The sequence below is a fragment of the Acomys russatus genome, chromosome 22 (genome assembly GCF_903995435.1).
Source record: "Acomys russatus chromosome 22, mAcoRus1.1, whole genome shotgun sequence".
NCBI lineage: Eukaryota > Metazoa > Chordata > Mammalia > Rodentia > Muridae > Acomys > Acomys russatus.
Window position 1 is genome coordinate 29198842 of NC_067158.1, and position 20166 is coordinate 29219007.

General features: G+C 46.1%; 1 protein-coding gene across 1 annotated transcript in view; it reads right to left on the reverse strand.

The window, feature by feature from the left end:
* Stk32b (serine/threonine kinase 32B) overlaps positions 1–17504 on the reverse strand; it is a 242359-nt gene extending 224855 nt beyond the window's left edge. The window contains exon 1 of the mRNA XM_051165037.1: positions 17446–17504. Within this exon, the coding sequence (XP_051020994.1) occupies positions 17446–17497 (52 nt within the window). The 5' untranslated portion in view covers positions 17498–17504. The remainder of the gene's footprint in view (positions 1–17445) is intronic.
* Between the last annotated feature and the right edge of the window lie 2662 nt (positions 17505–20166).

A 20166-nucleotide genomic window follows, 5' to 3' on the forward strand; every position in this document is an offset into this window, starting at 1 on the left:
TTTCACACCAACCAACCAAACATGCCTAATGGTCTTGGCCACTTCCCAGCTGGCAGGAGTATTTTCCAATGGTCACAGGGTTTTGCTGAAACATTTTTCTTAGTAGACTTACTTTACTTTCATCCTGGTAATTAGCATCTCTGTCTGGGTACCTGGGAGTTGCTCTTCCAGTAGCATGTGCATGGGCATAACCATGCCACGGTATGTGTGTGGTTGTCACAGGACAGCCTTGGCTGTTGATCCCCTTATTTGAGACTAGGTCCCTGGTGGTCACTGCTATACTCCTTCAGCAGTCCTGCTGGCTGCAAGTTCTTCCATCTCTGCCTCTCGTCTCAATATAAGAGCACTGAGTTTACAGCTGCAAGCTACTCCTGCAGGCTTTACATGGGTGATGGGTTCTCACACTCACCTATAAACACTTTAACTGATGAACTTTCTCTCAAACGCCTATTTTAGTTTTCCTTTAGCCCTGTTTTAACCATGCCCAGCTTCTTGTTTCTCATCTATTTAGTATAATCTCTCCACTTGTTTTAGAGATTCCATCAAAAACATTTGTGCATTCACAACTCCTGTGTAGAGTTTCACACACAGCTAGGCCTACATAGCCAGAGGTCTTCACCACATTCACATGGCAGTGCTGAACCTGAGTTCTTTATATTTTCTAAATATTAATCCTCTGTCACATGAATAGTTGTAAAATTATTTGGCTTGAAATTCACTTTTTAGACATAACTCTTGTTTGCTTTCATATTTTGCTTGCTAAGGACACCATTTTCAATATTCTCCCTCTATATCTAGGCATTTCTGAGTGACGTATGCTTCTTACCATAGGCAAACAGTTGGATCTTGCTTTTTAAGCCAGCCATCCCATCTGTATCATTTAATTAGGATAATTAAGACCATGTACCTCCAGGGTGATAATTTTGTTGTGTTTCTAGTGTTTGTTTCCTTTCTAATTGTCATTTGATTATCTACAGTATCCCTAAGACTTATTTGCTTCTATGCTCTGGTTATTGTGTTTATCTTCCTCTCGTGTGTATGTGGAATTCCTTTAAATATCCAGTTAATGTCCAGTTAGTGCTCATAAACTCTTTTAGCTTATGTCTGGCCTAGAAGGTCTTTATTTCTCCTTTAATTCTAAAAGATAGCTCTGCTGGGCATAGTAATGACCATGAGCCTCTGTCTATCAGTCTTGGAACACATTCCCTGAGCACCTGGCTGTTGAGTTCCGGTTGAAAACTTTGCTGCTGTTCTGATAGGATTGCCTTTGGGAATGACTTTATATTTTTCTATCACAGCTTTCAATCTTCTATCTCTGCTCTGTTCTTTTGGAGCCTTAACTATAATATGATACAGAGTGGATCTTTTCTAGCCTCCTCTGTTTGGGGTTCTAAGTGCACCCTCTTCCTGAATGTCTATTTTTCCCCCAGATTTAGGAAACATCCCATTAGTACCATTCAGTAGACTTTTATGCCTTTATTTTTTTTCCTCTACATCTTCTTCTGCTCTGCAGATACATAGATCTAGTCTTTTAATGCCATCCCGGGGGGGAGGGGGGGTCTCTTGTGCTTTGTTTATGGTTGTTGTCTCGCTTTGTTGCTTAATGAATGTTACGATCCATCAGCTCTGCCTTCAAAGCCCCAGAACTTCTTCCCTCCACTTGGTCTAGTCTGCTGGTCAGACTTTCCACTGTCCCTTTTGAATTACTAAGTGCTTTGGTTTCCTTGCCGCTGCTATGATGTCATCAAAAGCAACTTAGAGAAAGAAGAGATTTATTTCAGGTTACAGGTCACCGTCCATCATTGATGGAAACTGTGGCGGATGCGTACTCAAGCAGAAACTGAGGAACAATGCTGTTTTACAGCTCACTCAAGCTCATGCTGCACTCTTTGTGATGAAGCCCAAGGCCACGTGCCCAGGGAATGGTGCTGCTCACAGTAGGATGAGCCCTCCTGTACCAGCTAACAATCAAGGCAATTCCCTGCAGACATGCCTATGGGCTGACCTGATCTGGGTAATCACTCTCTTCTCAGACGATCAGAGGCTGTGTCAGGTTGTCAGCTAATGCCAACTGGCACACTGAGTTTCTTATTTCCACTGAGATTTTGAGTTCTTTTTGTTTCTTTCTCAAAATCAATCTTCTCCCTCTCCCAAACTTCTCATCACATCTTGTGCTATCTTCCTGAAGATGTTAAGATTTATTTTTTGTACTTCTTAAAATTCATTGATGTTTTGAATCATTATTTTGAGTTCTTAACTGGTATTTCATCCCCTTCAGCATATTTGGAGTTGGTTGCAGAAGAATCATAAACGTTTGGAGAAGCCACACTGCCTGGCTTTTTAATGCCTTCTGCATTTCTATGCTAGACATGTGTATCTGTTGAAATTGATATTTCTGCATTTTTTATATGAGAGCCTTTTGGGGAAGCAGCCTTCTTCTTGATGATATCTCCAGAGTCAATGAGTTGTTGTAAAGTGTTGAATATATTTCCAAACCGAGTCAGTGGTTTTCTCCGAGCCTCTGCATGCACAGCATTAAGGTTTCAGTGCGCCCTCTGTGCCCCACCTCTCTGGGAAGCTGTTCGCTGGCTGTTTCCATCATGAGGCCCTGGTGATGCTAGAAAGTGCTGCTTGCTTCTAATTGGCCGCCCTGATCCCTCCCATAATGTACATTTTAAGTGCATCTGGAAGCTCTAGGCTTGGTTCCCTTTACCTGCTCTTCAAACCCTGGTGGGCTATCTCCTTTATATTCAAAGACAATGCCTGGAACTTCTGAAAGGTTCCATGGCTTTCTCTTGCCTATTCTGACACATAGTCATGAAAAGGTAAGTGCAGTGCAGTGACTTTCTAGGCTGGGGAGACCCATGGGAGAGCCCACAAGGCAAACAGAGCCTGGTGCACATGGGGAGGGGGAGTGGAGAGGGAGTGGAACCACACATTAATTTTCAAAATAACTAGAACTGCAGCTTTGATGAATATGGTAAAGAAACCTGTGCTGACTTCACGGGACAGTTGCTGTGTACGGGACATGCTTCTGGGCATGCCTGTGGAGGGTTATATTGATTACATTGATTGAGATGGGAAGATCCACTCTGTCACTGTTCCCCAAGCAGGGGATCCTGGGTGACATCGGAGTGGGGAAGTGATCTGAGCTCTAGTGAGCAGGCGCGCGCATCCACTGCTGTCTTCTGATTGCAAATATAATATGAGCAGCTGCCTCCTGCTCCTGCTGTGTTGACTTCCCTGCCATAGTGTGTTGAAATGGTGAGCTAGAAGGAACCCTTCCTATCCCCTGGGTTGTGTTTGGACTACTTATCATGGTAACAGGAAAAGAGACTAATACAACTGCCTTGTGCCAGAGATTGAGCAAGGAGTTTTAAGTGCAGTTACTGATTTAACTAAAAGTTAAGCTGAGATAGCTAAGCAGGTTCTGCACCAGCAAAGGCCTTGAAGACCTATTACAATTCTAATCTTGACCTAACAGATAGGCGAAGGCCACTGAAGGGCATTAATATAGGAACTGCCGTCATCATAGTTGTGAATTAACCAAGCTAGCTGCTCTTGGTGAAAGCTACACTGTTAAAGTATAAATGTCTGGGGGAGGGAGGTCCTTAGAGTCCAAAGGATGTGTGACATTTGAACCAGAGTGGTGTTATGCTGGCTAGTGTTTTGTCATCTTGACACATGCTAGAGTCATTTGGGAAGAGGGAATTGCAACTGAGAAAATGCCCTCCCCCAATGACCTGTGACCAAACCTGGGGAGCACCAGCTCATGGGTGGCTCTGCCCACAGTGAGCTGAGCCCTCTCACAGCAGTCACCAATGAAGAAAATGCACCGCAGGCAATAAGGAAAGTCCAGTAAGTACAACCCACTTAAAATGAAGATGCCATGAAGGGCTAGAAAGGGCTAACACAAGGCAGAGAAAATAAGTGCTACTCACAGCTGACAAGAAGACATCAGGTAGGATTGCAAAGGTTCTCTGCAAATAAAAGCACACACTTCCACCAGAAAAAAAGTAAGAAGCTGTGAAATGGCCCTTTGCAAAAGCAGAAAAACAACTAGGAACTAAATTAATGAAGCAACTTCAGGTTCATTAATGAGAGAACTCATCTGAAGCTGCCATGACATGCAACTGCATGCTCGTCCAACTGACAAAGTGAAAAAGTCAGTAGTTCAGAATTCTAGCAAGGCCAAAATAAGATTTGCTGGCCTGTGTGGTAGCCATGAAGTTCAAGTTGACTGGATCTTGCTATGTAGACAAAGCTGCCTTCAAAGTAAAAATCCTCCTGCCTCTGACTCCAAAGTATGTGGGCTACTTGTAGGGCTTAGTCAGTGTCTTTTGCAGTGAAGAGAATCCAGACAAAGGCACTTATAAAAGAAAGAAAGAATTTAATTGGCGCTTTGCTTATAATTTCATAAATTTAGTCCATTGCCATCATTACGGGGGAGCATGGTGGCATACAGGCAGACATGGTGCTGGAAAAGTAGCTGAGAGCTCCACATTATGACCTGTAGGCAGCAGGAAGAGAAACTAGGCCTGATGTGGGCTTTTGAACCCTCAAAGCCAACCCCTCCCCCCAGTAACACACTTTCTCCAACAAGGCCACGCCTCCTAATCCTTCTAATTCTTTCAGATAGTGCCACTCCCTGATAATTAAGCATTCAAATGTATGAGCCCATGGGGTCTATTCTTATTCAAATGACCAAAAAGTATAGGTCACCAATCCTGATGATATCTGCCCCTTAAAGCTTTCAAGCACTTTAAATGTCTAGCTCAATTTGAGATGTGCCTTAAATGGATAATGCATATTTAATCACAAAAGCTTAGTGTCAATTGGCAGTGGTGGTATTTGAGCAGATTTCATTAAACAGGTTGATAAAAGTCAGCACCACTGTGGAAGTAGAAAGAAACAGGAGAAGAAAATGCTCCACCACACAACAAGGACATATGTTCAACCATGTTCATAGCAGCCTTATTCATAATAGCCAGAACCTGGAAACAGCCTAAATGTCCCTCAGTTGAAGAATGGATAAAGAAACTGTGGTACATTTACACTATGGAATACTACTCAGCTATTAAAAACAAGGAAATCCCAAAATTTGTGGACAAATGGATGGAACTAGAAATGATCATACTGAGTGAGTTAACCCAAAAGCAAAAAGAGTCACATGGTATATACTCACTTATAATTAGGCACTAGCCCAAAAGGCATGTCCCATGAAAGTCTTCACTTACCAGGAGATCAGAACAGATGTGAGGACATCCCACTGGGACTCTAGGTAAGACAAATAAATATAGGAGATGGGGAAATAGAAGGACCCAGAGGGTCCTAGAAACCTACAAGAAGAATACTGTGATGGGTGGATTAGGGCTCGGGGGTCTGCTCAAACTTGCACTAACTAAGGACAATACTAGTAGTAAACATTGAACCCCTACTCTGATCTAGCCAATGGACAGGACAGTCTCCACAGTTATGTAGAGAGTGGGGACTGACTCTGACATGAACTCTCTGGTGCCCCATATTTGACCACTTCCTCTTGGTGGGGAGGCCTGATGGCACTCAAAGAAAGAATAAGCAGACTACCAAGATGAGACTTGATAGCCTATGACCATATAGTGGTGGCTCGGTCATAGAGCTAGGAGAGGGGAATAGGGTGAAAGTGGGAGGGAGGGAGGAATGGGAGGATACAAGTGATGGGATAACAATTGAGTTGTAATCTGAATAAATTAATAAAATAAAAAAAGAAACAGGTGAGATTAGCAGAAGATGGTAAACCATGTGAAGCTGGTACGTATTGATTAAACCCCATCTCTACAGCACAGTGCTCATGTGGAGTCTGGGGAACAGCTGTGCTTGGCTTCCTGAAATATGAAGTGATGCTCTGGGAAGCATTTGTTGGGATCTTAGAAAACGGCACATGTACCCATCCTCTAGCCAGCCCAGAAGTTCTCCTTTAGTGTTCATCCCAGAAAAATCCTTGCTCATGTGCATCTGGAAGAGCATACAAATTATGGACAGTGGAGCTGCTTGTGATAGCAACTCCAAAACTAAAACAGTACAAATATCTAGAATAGGGGGAAAGGGCAAGCGAACGACGGTCACACAGTAGAACATGATACAACAACAAAAATAAACAGACCCCGCCCTGGTATCCACAGCCTCATGGGCGAATCTTAGAGACTCGGTCTTGAGTGAGAGCAGCAAGTCACACACAAAACAAGAAAGCCTAAGAGATGTTGCGATGTTATGATTCCCAAACACAATACAAACTAAACACTGTTGTCTATGAACAAGAACACTTAGAGAGGGGAGGGAGGAGAGGTGTCCGGGGAGCATCAGCAGAACTAGGCACACGCTCTAGTTCTCCTGTGTGGTGGTGAGTTCGGGGGTGATTTAATTTTGTGTCCAAGAAAGAAATGTGTTACAGCTCTCTGTTGTTTTGAAGAACCAACAGGTCATGAAGGTGTTCGCAGAAGCTGCTTCACTTAGGGTGATGACAGGACTCAAGATGCAGCAACTTGAGGAGTAACTGTGGATGATGCTATGGATGTGAGAAAAGCCAGGGTAGGGGAGTCTCAATAAAGCATAGGTTTCCGTCTGCAAGCAGCTCTTACATCCTGACAAACACCGAGGAAGAGAGTGGCTTCCAGTGATCAGAGTCATTTTGGCCAATGTCCCAAGAGACACTATAATGATGACACACAATTTATCTTTGAAAAATTCATCTGGAATCTCGAAGAACTATAGCATTCTCCACAGAGAACTGAGATTCAGGCCAGATGTGCAAGAAAAAGGCAAGTTCAAAGAAGAGCTGCTTCCCCTCAAGGAGTGACTGTCAAATCTAAAAGCAAATCCCAGCAACTGAGAAGCCACCAGAGCTGGATGCCCTCAGAGGCTATGGGCCAAGCCAATACTAAAAGTGAGAGCCTACCAATGGGGAGGCTTGCCCAACACCCCAGGTGTACCTCAGGGATATCAAAGGCTGCATTCTAGGAACCTCATGGGATTTCAACACCCCTGGCTCATTCTCTGAGGTTTCAAAGGAAACATGATTGCTTGCCACAGCAGTGGAGATCACTGCTGTGCATCCCGGAAGCCTAACGTTATCTCTGTAAATTTCCAGGTAATTTATAGCATCTTATTTGTAGTTACATATTATATTGTATATCAATATATACTGTGTGAAATGTATTGATCATACAAAAAGAGAGACAAGATCAGGAAATGGGAAACAGAAGATTCATGGTGTTCCTAAGAAAGAAAGAAAGAAAGAAAGAAGAAAAGAAATTACTAATTGGTGTGCTGAAGAAACTCCAGCAAGTTTAGAGAATTGAAAGCTATCGAAGAGATGGAGTCAGCAACTCCAGAGCTGGAAAGGCAACAGCTAACATGAGGAACTTGATAGTTGCACTTAACTGCAAGACACATTGGGGTGAGTAACATAAATAGGCCAGAAGAAAATGTCCAGACTAAAACAAAGAGATGACGCAAGCCACAAAACTATAGTGAGAGCTACACAGGGTCTCCATGGAAAGGCTGGTGTTCCTGTACTCTCAGTGTGATGACGTGGAAGAGTCAACATCAGAACAGTGCTGGGAGGCAAAAGAAGAGTCCTACAAAGTTAACATCGGTGAAGGCAGACTCAGCAAGCCCTCTGCATAAGTGGGAACAACCAGAACATCACAGGCGGACACGTTGTGCATCGCTCCTGAAAACAAAAACAAACCCTTAAGCATAGACAGACCAGGAAAACAAACTTGAATGGAGCGTAAGCTGGACTAGCAGACTAGCAGTCACCTCTCAGTCAGAGTGATGGAGGACAGAAGACAGCGGAATCTACTTCAGACTGCTGAAGGAAAAGTTGCAATATGGAACTTGACAGCCGCAAAATAATCAAGCACAGGTACAGAGATTTTTAAGACACATAGAGAGTGGGAAAACGTGTTACCAGTAGGCAGACACTAGGAGGCATCCAAGGGAAAATGATTTTAGTGGAAATAATTTTAATGGAAACACTTATAGTGAAATACAATGTAAGGAATAAGAGTAGGGGGAACCCAGAAATAGAGTTTATGATCTAAAACTGCCTCAAAACCCTGGGGGAGGGAGACAACAATTAAATAAAGAAATCAAACAGGAATCAAATAAACACAAACTAAAGCCAGAAGCTGGCAAACCAAAGATCAATCAAGAAAAATAATTGAGAAAGGGAGTGCAAATTGTCAAAACCAGAATTTTTAAAGAAGCCCTTACTGCAGACGCTGCACACACTAAGCAGAAATTAGATACGGGGAGCAATATTGTGTCAGTAACTTGAAATTTACACATAGCACCAGTCCTTCACAGATCCTTCCAGAAAATAACAACGACCATCTACAGTTCTGCTAATGGAACCAGTTTATCATTAAAATGATACTGATGCCATGAAGAAGATACTGTTGGTGCTAAGGAGATGGCTCAGTGGTTAAGAACACCTGCTGTTCTTGGCAGAGGACTTGGGCTTGGTTCTTAGCACCTACATGGAAACTCACAACCTGCTCCAACCCCAGATGCAGATGTTTTGCTGCCCTCTTTGGGCCTCCACATGTACTGCATGCATTCAGTACACAAAAATTCATGCAACCCAACATATATACACATTAATTAATTAATAAAAAGTTTTTAAATATAGTCTTTCCACCTACTCTCTGGACACATTTTGGAAGATTGCTCTCTCTAATAGATGGAATGTGCCTATGAAGACCTAGGCTTAGACTTGTCTTTTCAAAAAGACTCAATGGGCGTAGAGCTGTATAGCTTCTTTGATATTTAGATTCTCCTGTCGTCTTGACAAGTTGTACTTTCTCTGAGTAGTTTTCCTAATCTGTTTGGAATCAATTAGGGCCTGCCTGTAATAGCTTCCTATGAAAACTTTATAAACAAAATACTAAGAAATCACGTCTAGGCCAATGTCCCACCATAACAAGTGGTTAGTTTTTTGTCAACTTGACACAAAGTAGAATCATTTGGGAAAGGGAAATCTCAGTTGAAAAAAATACTCCACATGATTATTCTGTGGGAAAAAAATCTGTAGAACATTTTCTTGATTGATGATTGATTATTAATGTGGGAGGGTCCAGTCCATTGTGAATGGTGAGACCCAGGGCAGGTGGTCCTGGAGTGTATAAGAAGGAAGATCAAGCAAGCCACGAGGAGCAATCCAGTAAGCAGCATTCCTTCATGGCCTCTACTTCAGTTTCTGCATCCAGACTCCTGCCTTGAGTTCGTGCCCTCACTTCCTGCAGTGATGAAGTGTGACCTGGGAATGGTAAGCTGAAACAACCACTTTCTTCCTTGATCACAGCAATAGAAACCATAACCTAAAACACATGGTATTTACTTCAATGTTGAAAAGCTCATTTAACACTTAGGAATCAGTTGGCTTAATGTTGCATCTGACCAGTGAAAACTCTATTCCTATAGACACAGGAAAGGCCTTTGTGAAAGTGTAACCCCTGCTTGTAAAAATAAACTTTGTTAGAAAGTCAGGTTAGGAGAAAGTTCTCAGTGTGACCAAATGTATGGAAGTCAACAACATCACTAACACGATAGTAACTGTAAAAACTCAAATGCTCTGTTCTAGGGCCAGCTGGCTTTTGGCTAATGCACCCACCAGGGTAGGCAGAATAGGCTGACTTCTGCTGTGATAACAGACACCCCGAACCTCACTGGCTTAAAGCCAGCAAGACTCTGTGTCTGGTTCCTGGCTAGCTGGTAAAAAGTGTGGCCTCTGGTCCCTCCTGTTCTTACACCCTTCAAGCCAGACAGGAGTAAGTTTTGCCTTTTGAATAATTCTGCTTATCTTGGGATAAATGGACATGAAATGACACCTAGTATCTAGTAAATGTTTTACCCAAAATAAGGCACACATCAGTGCTGCTCATCTGAGCCAGTTACTCTTGTGGTCCTCATAACTTCAAGGAGACACGGAACTTTAAAGGTTTTCCATGCACAATAAAAGGGGGTGCTTGAGAGATGGCTCACTGGTTAAGAGTGTTTGCTGCTCTTCCAGAATGCCAGCACCCACATCGGGGAGCTCACAATCACCTGCAACTCCAGCTCCAAGAGGTCTGATGCTCTCTTCTAGCCTCTATGGACATCTGCACTCACATGACACTGTGAATGAATGCACACGCCCACCCACAGACACATACGGAGTAGAGATAAAATGAGTGTTTTGTTTTCTTTTTTAAGAAAGAATGTGATGCTGATCCAAAGCAGTGACAGCCCACATTGGTAAGGTGGGCCATTTGCTTTAATGACTTCACTGATGGAATGTCTCTGTAAGATCAGACAGAAGACAAAATCTCCAATGAGTTAGGACACTCGGGAAGATCAAAAAGCAAAGCGTTCAAAGGAGAAAGCTTCCAGTGTTGGTGACAGCACTGACTGGCACGTTTTCCTTGGCTGGGGCTGACCCTGCCTGAGAATGACCCCAGCTTCCCTTCTTGGGTACTTTAGGTAACTGATTCTCCGCTGTAGTCCTAAACTTTTCCTCACTACCACTGTGACTAGTGCACTCTGTTGGGTGGGAGGCCCCCAGGTCCCTTTGAGGAGTTGGTCTCTCCATCTCCACCTTTCTAGTGCTCAAAGCCTCAATTCTAAGTACCTACGTAGTGCTCAGCATACTGTTCTTTCCAGTTCTCAAAGAAACATGGCAGGTTTGGTGCTAGCTGATGCCAATTAATCCCCCGCTAACACCACTGCCTTTCCTCTCGATGTGTTTAAACCCTTCCCTCAAAACTGGGGATCAAGCCTGCTTCTATCATCACAAAATTCACTCCCTAGGGAAGAGCCATCTTCACTCTCTTCGGCTGTCCCCTAAAGCAAGGATTGTGTCTTACCCAGCAATGGGAGGGGATGTGGCGAGGGAGGGAGGGGTGGGGCGACAGCATGCCTCTTTCAGCAGAAGGAAAAATTGACATCCAGAATCACTGCGTGCTGGCAATGTTTTAACATTGCAGACTGCCTGCTGTGCGCGCCTCAGTGTTTGCAGAGTGGGGCTGTCTCCTGGGCTCCCTGTACACTGTGATTGGGAGCTGCCAAGATGCTTGCAGCATACTATCCGTTTGGCACACTCAATTCTCTGCCTATTTGTTCCAAGGTAGAAACCTGGGAAGGGAAGCAGAAAGATCTTTCCACTCTAAAATCCACAGAAACTTCTCTTAGAGTGAAACTGTGATGTCTTTGTTCATGCTTCAGTAGCTTCAGAACCCAGAAGGACACAGAAAATTGCCCCCACCCCCATAAGTGACTGTCTTCGCCCTACATTCAGGCATGGCTACCCTATATTTTCAATGACCCTGTCCTGGGCCTGGCAGGTGCAATGGCAGAAAAGAAGCAATGGCCACTCTTCAAAGAGGTCCCACTGTCCTTTAGAAAGTGAGACTGTGCTGCTGTAGGGTGCTGAATACTCCCCCAAAGACTCCTGCTCCCCAGCATAGTGAGGAAACTACCAAGATACGGAGCCCTGGTAGGAGGTCTTCCAGCTACTGGGGTTTTGCCCTCAATGGGGACAGTTCTACCTTGGCTTCTGTTGTTTGCTTTTGCTTTGTAGCCTAAATTTTGCTCTGCCACATGCCTCACGTGCTCTGCTTCACTGCAGGTCTGAAATGGCGGGGCTGCCTGATCCTGAGCAGAAACCTGCAGATGTGGGAGCCAAAGTAAACTTTTTCTTTTAGAAGCCTATTACCTCAGTTACTTTGCAACAGTCGTGGAGAGTTGACTAACATGGGACTTAACAACTGAAGGAGGTTAGTCACAGTGTCCCAAACCAGTGTCCCTTTCCTGGTAACGGAGCTGGAGAGGGTGGTTAAAGATTGGTTGTGGCTGGTGCCTTAGTTTGAGCGGGACCCCTGGGCCCAAATCTGCCTATCATATTGTTCTACTTGTAGATTTCTAGGACCCTCTGTATCCTTTTATTTTGCTATTCTCCCATGTGTCTCTCATTTAGAGTCCCAATAGGATGCCTTCCCCTCTGTCCCAGTTTCCTGGTAAGTGAAGGCTTTCGTGGGACATGCCCCTTGGGCTAGTATGCAGATATAAGGGAGACCTGGTGGCACTCAGAGGAAGGACAGCAAGTAGCCAAGAAGAGACTTGATACCCTATGAGAATATACAGGGGGACGTAATCCCCCTCAGGAACAGTCATAGGGGAGGGGAATAATGGGAAAATGGGGGGGGGGGAGGAATGGGAGGATACAAGGAATGGGATAAACATTGAGATGTAACAAGAATAAATAAATTAAAAAAAAAAAAAAAAGATTGGTTGTGGCTATCAGTGTCATCGCTGTTGGAACACTGTTTGGATTCACGGCAGGATCCACTTGCCCTGCTCCTGTTGATATTCTGGTATTCCTTGGGATTTTTTTTCTACATGCCCCAGAGTCTAAGTGCCTCAAGTAGAGGTGACTCCACTCAGTATCCAAGCAAGGCCCGAACAATCCGGGCTGGCTGATTAGGACTTCAGATCTCCCTGCTTATAGAAATGGTCCAAGTCTCAATAGGAACCAATCTGAGGCACCTCAGCAACATGAGCAATACACACTCCGCCCTCCATGTAGAGTATTGAGGCTGGTGGCTTCCATGAGAAGAAAGCCTGTCCTAGCATAGAGCCTACAGAGAAAAGCAGAAGACACATGAAGGAAGGTTCCAGACTACCTGAGAAACTGCACCCAGCTGTGGCCGAAGAGATTGACATTCATTCGCTTGCCCAGAGTTTGTTAGCATCTCAATTTTATCCCAGGTATTTTTTTAGGCCTTGGTCATTGAAATTCTCATGACATTCCTATCGCAACAGAGCTCTAACTCTTGATGAGTCCAACCTTCAGTTTCCTTCTTACTGTCCTTGCAATGGTGTAGAAGCCCCATAGTACTGTGGTTTGGATGCAAAATATCCCAAGAGGCTTATGTGTTAAAGACTTGGTTACCAACCTGTGCCCCCAAGAGGAGGTAGAACCCTTTGGAGAAAGGACCTGATAAAGGTGCAGCCACACAGGTTGCCACTCTCTGCTATAAAGTCCCTGTGCCTCTCCGACCAGCATTCATCATTCATTTAAAATAGTGGTATAATTTGACTTATCCCAACATGCACTGTCACCTTCAAGAGTAAGATCAGCAGGGCCGAGGGCTACATGTGAAATGATCCTCCACAGTCTCGTGCTTTCGAGCACTCGGTCCTCAGCTGGTGTCACCATTTGGGAAAGCTATGGAATCTTTTGGAGGTGGTGCCTTGCTAGAGGAAGTAGGTCATAACACGGTGGGCTTTACGGTTTATAGAAACAACCCGCTACCTGTTCACTCTCTGCTTCTTAACCTGCTGATGCAATGCAACCGGCAGCCTCCTGAACCACTGCCATGCTTTTCTTCCCATGACTGGGCCCCTCAGACTGTGACCCAGAATAAGCCCTTCCTCCATTAAGTTGCTTGTCGGCTGTTTTATCACAGACAATTAATGAGACAATCAGCTGCCAAGTTCTCTGAGATACGTCCTAATGTCCAGCTGACTTAATCTAGTAAATCTATGTGCTTAACTCATGATCTGTCCTCAGTTCGTTGGCCTTTCTCAAGAAATGAGTAAATGGATTTTGATTCAGACATAGGAAGTAATGACATGGTGACATGCCTTTGAAGGCATCCTGTAACGCTAGCTTCCTCCTGTCTCTTTCTAACCTCCTGGATGTCACTTCTCCAACCACATGCCTTTGCTATGACCATGATGCTGTCCCACCACAGGCCAAAAACAACAGAGCCAAGTGATGAAGGTCCAAACCCTCAACAACTGTGAATTAAAACAGACTGTCTTTATAAGTTAGTTATTCAGCCTAAGTATATTTGTCACAGTGACAGAAAGCCAGCATGGATGGCACTTAAGAAAATAATCATGTACAGAGTATGGTGGGTAGTGATGTTTGGTAGAAAGAAAATGAATCAAGGGAGGGGTAGAGAGTGCCACCACAAAGAGGAAGGTGGATGAAGTCCTCATGAAGATCTGAGCGATGTGGCAGAGGGAAACATGGGCCAAGGCCAAAGTGGCCTGGGGTAATAGAGGAGTGAAAGCCCAGAGGGCAGGTCCAAGTGGACATATACAAGGACTTTGCTTTCATCCTAATCTTCATGTGACTTGCCCCTAGGACCAGAGAGAGGGAGACAGAGAGAAAATAAACAGATGCAGTGTGGCCCTCCTAGAGCAAGATGTCCCTGCCTGCTGAACCCAGGTGAAGAGATGACGGCTGCAGTCAGGAGGGCGGGCTGCTAATCTAAGTGCTAGCCAGGACCAGAGCTGAAGCAGACACAGAAGGGGCCAAGTAGACCAAGCCAGTTAGCTCCAGCACAAACACTTCCTGTTGGTTTTACGTCATTTGCTCAAGGAGGCTCAGGTGGAGAATGTACCATTTTCCACCTTACCTCAGATGCCACCACAGTAAACACACTAAGAAAAATACACTGCCAATTCCTTGGTACAGCCATTCTTCCTGGAACATGAACATACTCTTTTGGGCTTCTTGCTGATGGTGTTAGCATGACAGCTGTGATCAGAACACAGGAAACCCCGTGCCCACCATGAGAATGGAGAACAGTTAACGGCAGCAAATGTCCTGCTGTGCTTTAGCATTTGAGTCCTTAAAATCAGGCCTGTTCAGGAGTTAGCACCTCACCCACCTGAGGGAACATGCTTGTTCACTGACCCACATTATCCCCTGCCTAAAACCCTCCAGTAGCTCCAGAATTTCTGGAAGATTGACTCCACACACCCCACATGGCCCAGGGCCCTTTGAGGCTGGCCTGGCATTCAGGGGCCATTCATAGCACCTTATAGCTTCACCTCCCTCAGGTGCACCAAAGGCCCTGCCAGAGCCCCAAATGAACTGTACTTTCTCTTTACCAACTGCCTTTGTACATTATATCCCCATCCTTGGAAATGCCTTTCCCCCAGAAAATTGCTGCCACTTCTGCAAGTCTCAAGTGTAAAGGAGAATGTTCTCCCAGCGTTAGGGCCCTTCTACCATGCTGTCACCTCTGGCCTTCAGCATGGAGGAGGCGTGGGAAATGTCATCTGTAAATACCTATGAAATACATGAACTGGAAGAATGCCAGGAAATATGTGGACATGGCTGTAAAGTCATGTGTCTGTGCTCCACTGGACTGAAGAGTCCCAGCCCTGTTCCTCAACCCTCACCAAAACAGGTGGCTCACTCAGGTTCAGTAGAATCTGGATGGAGAACCAAGACAGAAAAACTAAAACACTGGCTACAGTAAATATTTTAGGGCAGCTAAAGCATGGGTGGAACCATTGCCACAAAGGTGGCAAATCCCTTCTGTGAATAAAGGATGCAAGAAAGGGATGCTTTATCTGCAAAATTAAAATACATAGGCATTACATAGGGGAATGGTTTTACTGACCATATTTGGTATTTTTTTGTAAGGTGGGAATGATAAAGGACAACATCAAATAAGACTAATTATAAAACTAAAAATTAAAAAAATAAAAATAGAAATAGGCTAAGTGCATAAGGAAACCTTTTATTTAATTCAAAGAGTTATTTTATTTGGAAGTCTATAATCTGCCACACAGAGACATATTAATACACAGCTCTTTGGGGATGTGATTAAGGTGAATTTAAATTTCACTGTGGCAGAGGAGACACTGGATATGATTTGAGTGCTGATTGTTAACAAATGCAGGTGTCCCCTGTAGAGGTGTGCTTCAAAGCAGAGAACTAATGCCAGGATTCTCTTAGACTCTGCTGATGAAAACTTGATATGTAAATCTAAAATTCAACTTATCGAGTGGTTTTAAGAAGACAGGGAGATGCTAAGAAATGTATAGGATGACCTTGACCCAGGCTATACCCAGGAAACCCTAAACAGGGACAACTTTACACAAAAGCCCTAACTCCCTCTGGCACATAGAGAGCTCCCACTGTCTCTGAACTGGTGCCCCCTGAATTCTACTAGTCCACTTCAGTCTGAAGACCAAGAAGTCCGAGGTTTCTAAGCAACCCCTGGCCGTGGCGAACTCTCCCTGCCTATCGCCAAGGATGTTCATTCCGAGCCACCAGACTCAGGCTCCTGCAAGGCAGGACCACCTTGTTGGCCTGCCTAGGTGGGCTCTCACCTTCTGAGAGGGCCACTCATAGCCTTGGTGGTTCTAGAAATGGTGATCTGAGGGACCAAACTTGTACCTTGTACAAGAGATGAGCTCAGAGTGCCCAGCCTCAGACCCAGCTCTGCCAGGTACAGTCTATCACTGGTGTCCCCCTTTCTTTCTATCTATCTATCTATCTATCTATCTATCTATCTATCTATCTCTCCGTCCCTCCTTCCTACAAAACAGTCACAAGAAAAACACCTCTTCCATTGGGATCTTGAAGGACTGAGTAAGCCCAGCACAGGGGCTGGCACCAAAGAAGCCTCAGGATGTCTGAACTGTAATTTGGGCCACAGTGGAGTAGACAGGCAGAGAGAAGCCAGCATGTATTATTACACAGAAGGTTATCAACTGATGTGTGTGTGTGTAAGGCACTTCCCACATGTGACTAATGCTTGAGTTCCCAACAACCTGATTAGGAACCTTCACATGGATGGGGAAACAATTCAGAGGGGTTGAGTCCCAGGACATTCAATAATGAAAGTAAACGCGAAGAAAATTACTTAAACCTCTGCTCAGCCATATACCAGTATACCAAGCTCTGCCACCATTAGCTGCAAGGACTCCCCAGACCTGGCACCTATACAAGATGGACAGTTGACAACATTACCCACTAAGAAGCTGGCCCCAAGCAGAACTCCTTCCTCAGAGCCACTGACTTTAGCCAAAAAGTTTCCTTATGCCATTTTGAGTGAACAGAGACACATGCTTGTACATAAGCCCAAATAGGAGGGGCTCTCTCTCCCGCCCTCTCCCTCTCCCCCCCCCCTCTCTCTCTCTCTCACACATACACACACACACACACACACACACACACACACACAGAGTGCAGTTCCACCCAGTAGGCCACCTCTGTCAACCTCAAGCTCTGAAGGCCACTTCAGAGTCTTGGGATGCTGAGCAACGCCCCCCTACTCTACTGTGAAACAAGGTGTTCCCTGTGACGCCCTCCCCCCCCCCAGCCTCCTCAAGTAATAGCTTCAGTCCCCTTTTTATCTCCCAGTCTTCTGTCCTAACTCTGGGCTCAGCATGATCTGATCTTCTACAGGGCACTGGAGCCAAAGAGGTGACCAGGTAGGAGCTCTAAGCTTAGCACTGGGCGGGTGCACAGCCAGTGTGGGGTGGCAGGCCAGTGCGGAGACGCGGGTGCCCATCCTTGCGCTGCACTTAGCAGGCGTTCAGTGAAGGGTGGCAGAAGGAAGGGATGCCCCTGGGATGTGGGGAGTGGCAGGCTCCGGTTAGGGAGGCTCTTACCTTCTTCATTCTCATCAAACACTGGGAGCTTGTGGGAGTGGTTCCCGCCCATATTCCGCAGCTACCGCTGTTACTACATGCCCGGCCTCTCCGCTCGCTCGGATGTCAGATGCAGGATTTTCACAAGAATAAAGGATGCAGGATGCTCGCGGGATGCCGCGCGCGGGATGAGAGCCCAGGGATGCAGGATGCAAGCTGAGGTGAGAGCAGCCAGCCAGGGTTGTAGCTTGTGTGGAGGGGGCCGATTGCAGGGCAGGAGTGGGACCGTGTGGCCACCGCCTCCTCCGGGGGTCCCCCAGCTGTGGTCACCGCTCCCCCTGAGCTCTCACGCTGCTCTCTCCATGACGCACAATACACGGATGGAAACCTGGAGACTTGCTGAGCGCAGACCACCGTGCAGCGCAGCTCACAACGACGGTGAGACCTAAGGAGGAAGAGGGGAGAAAGGAAGAGAGGGAGGGCTTGCAGGGGGAGGAGGGGGCGTGGACCCGGATCTCAGTCAAGAGTTATAAGCCACCACCCCATTTCACAGTCGGGTGGGCGGGGACTCCGAGGGAAGGGGCCTCCCTGGAGCTGCTGGATTGCTGGGACTCCCCACCCGCAGTTTTTGACAGTTCGCGTTGGCTCAGAACTGCGGTCACCCACTGGCTCCTCCACATGCTTCTTTGTTTTCCGGGATGTTTAATGAGTGCAAGGAGAGCCCAGACCAGCGAGATCTAATGTAACCTCTCCTTGTACATGGAGAAACTGAGGCCTACAAGACTGTCATTTACTTTTTTTTTTTTTTTTTTTAACATCCATTTTTTTTTGGAAATTGACTCTCCGGGTCCTCGAGATTCCCCCATACTGTGAGGCTTGGCGGCTGATTTAGGGGCGGGGTTCTCGTCTGGATCTGGACTCCAGTAGCAGCTGGGGAGTGCCTGTAGAAGGGGGGAGGGGTCTCCAGAGACAGAGATGCCCAAGGACCCGAGACTTGCAAGAGCTAGAGAGTGGGTGCCACGAACTCCCCGGGAAACTGTCATTACCTGGTAGCGCAAGCTGCTGGTCCAGGCTTCCTGGGGACGGGCATCTCTGGCCACATCCTGCCACCTGCTGGGCGCTGGGAACCTCTGTGCGGACTAGGAAGGCAAAGGCTCTTTTCTCAGTCTTCTTAGACTATTTCCATCCCTCTGCTCGACACCCCACCTTCTTTTTGACCAACATAACTTAATTTCTCAGGCGCGGGGGGGGGGGGGGGGGGGGGGGGGGATGGGAGCCGGCTCTACCCATACCTGACTGATAATTGCTTCAAGTCCAATTGTTCTCATTCTGGAAGGCTATATACCTGGTATTTGTGCGCCACTCCTGGGGTTCTCATCTGTGGAATGGGGTGATGCCCGGGTTGCTGTAAGCTTGTCTGATAATATGTATAAAAGAAGCAAGAATGCCTGGCAGGAAATTACTGACAGATAAGCCACATACTCTTCCTTGGGCCAATGAGCTTCAGTGGTGTGGCCAGGTTACACCAGACCCAGGGCTGAATGCAGGATATAGGAGATACCTCAAGAGTCAGGAGGAGAAACGCAGACAGTGCTGAGAGTCTTTTTCCCCCCATTCTAGGGGATGGATTTGAATAGGTCATATAGCCTCTTCTGGGCCTCAGTTCCTCTGTATGTGCAATGGGGCTAATAACACATCTACCCTCCCAGGGCTCACAATGGGCACTATAAGGGGATTGATGCTAATCTCTGGAACACAGGAAGCATGACAGAGCATGTGCTGTTGACTTGAACCCTGAATTGCTGTGTGGGCAGCCACCTTACAGCTCTTCCTTCTCTCCCCGACCTCCCGTGAATGTGAGGTGACTGTCAGTTCTGAAAGAGGCCTCAAGAGATGACCTTTATGTCCTTTCATTCCTACTCTCCATGCAAGAAGAGCTGGCCCTGAGCAACCTCTTCCAAGAAGGAAGGGCCCAAGGTGCAGACCGGAACCCGTGTGTCCCCAGAAGCAGAGTTGCATGCTCAGGCAAGAGAGATGTGTGCCAGCTGGATCCAAGATGTTTGTTTTGAAGCCTTATCACAGAATACTTGACTAATATGCATATGAAAGTAATAACCGCACCAACAAAGACTATTGCTGTGATTTTTGCTGTTAGAAGGAATCCCAGGATCCTTGGGGATAGCAGAGCCACTTGCCTGCCCCTCCCCAAAAGGCCAGAGAGTCCCTAGTGGCTTTGAACATCTGCTCCCTCTCCTCTCAGCATTGTTCAGGCAATGTTTTCTAAATACTTACATTGGGTCAGGAACTGAAAACACAGCTGACTAAGATAGAGTTTGATTTCATGTGGGAGGCTTTGATGATAGGAGGTGAACCTGGGCCAAGGGGAGACATAAGTCCACACCTGGCATTAGTGAGGGCTTCTTTGGAGAGAGGGGGCTTGAGCTAGGCCTGGAAGGGCAGAAAGGCTTGCAGATGAGGGGGAAATTGGTTGCAAAGTTTCCACAGACAGGGAAGAAACGTTCCTTCTCGAGAGGTCAATAAGAATGGGTCCTTTATCTGGCATTATATGCCAAGCTCTGTGCCAAATCCTGGTGGGACACTCAGCCCAGCAACCGCCTTCCTCCTCCTTCTCCTCCTCCTCCTCCTCCTCCTCCTCCTATCACTTATACACAGTGTGCTGGACTCTGGGTCTTAATTGCTTCCCATGAGCTGAGCCCTCCAACCCTCATGGTGGCCCCTGTG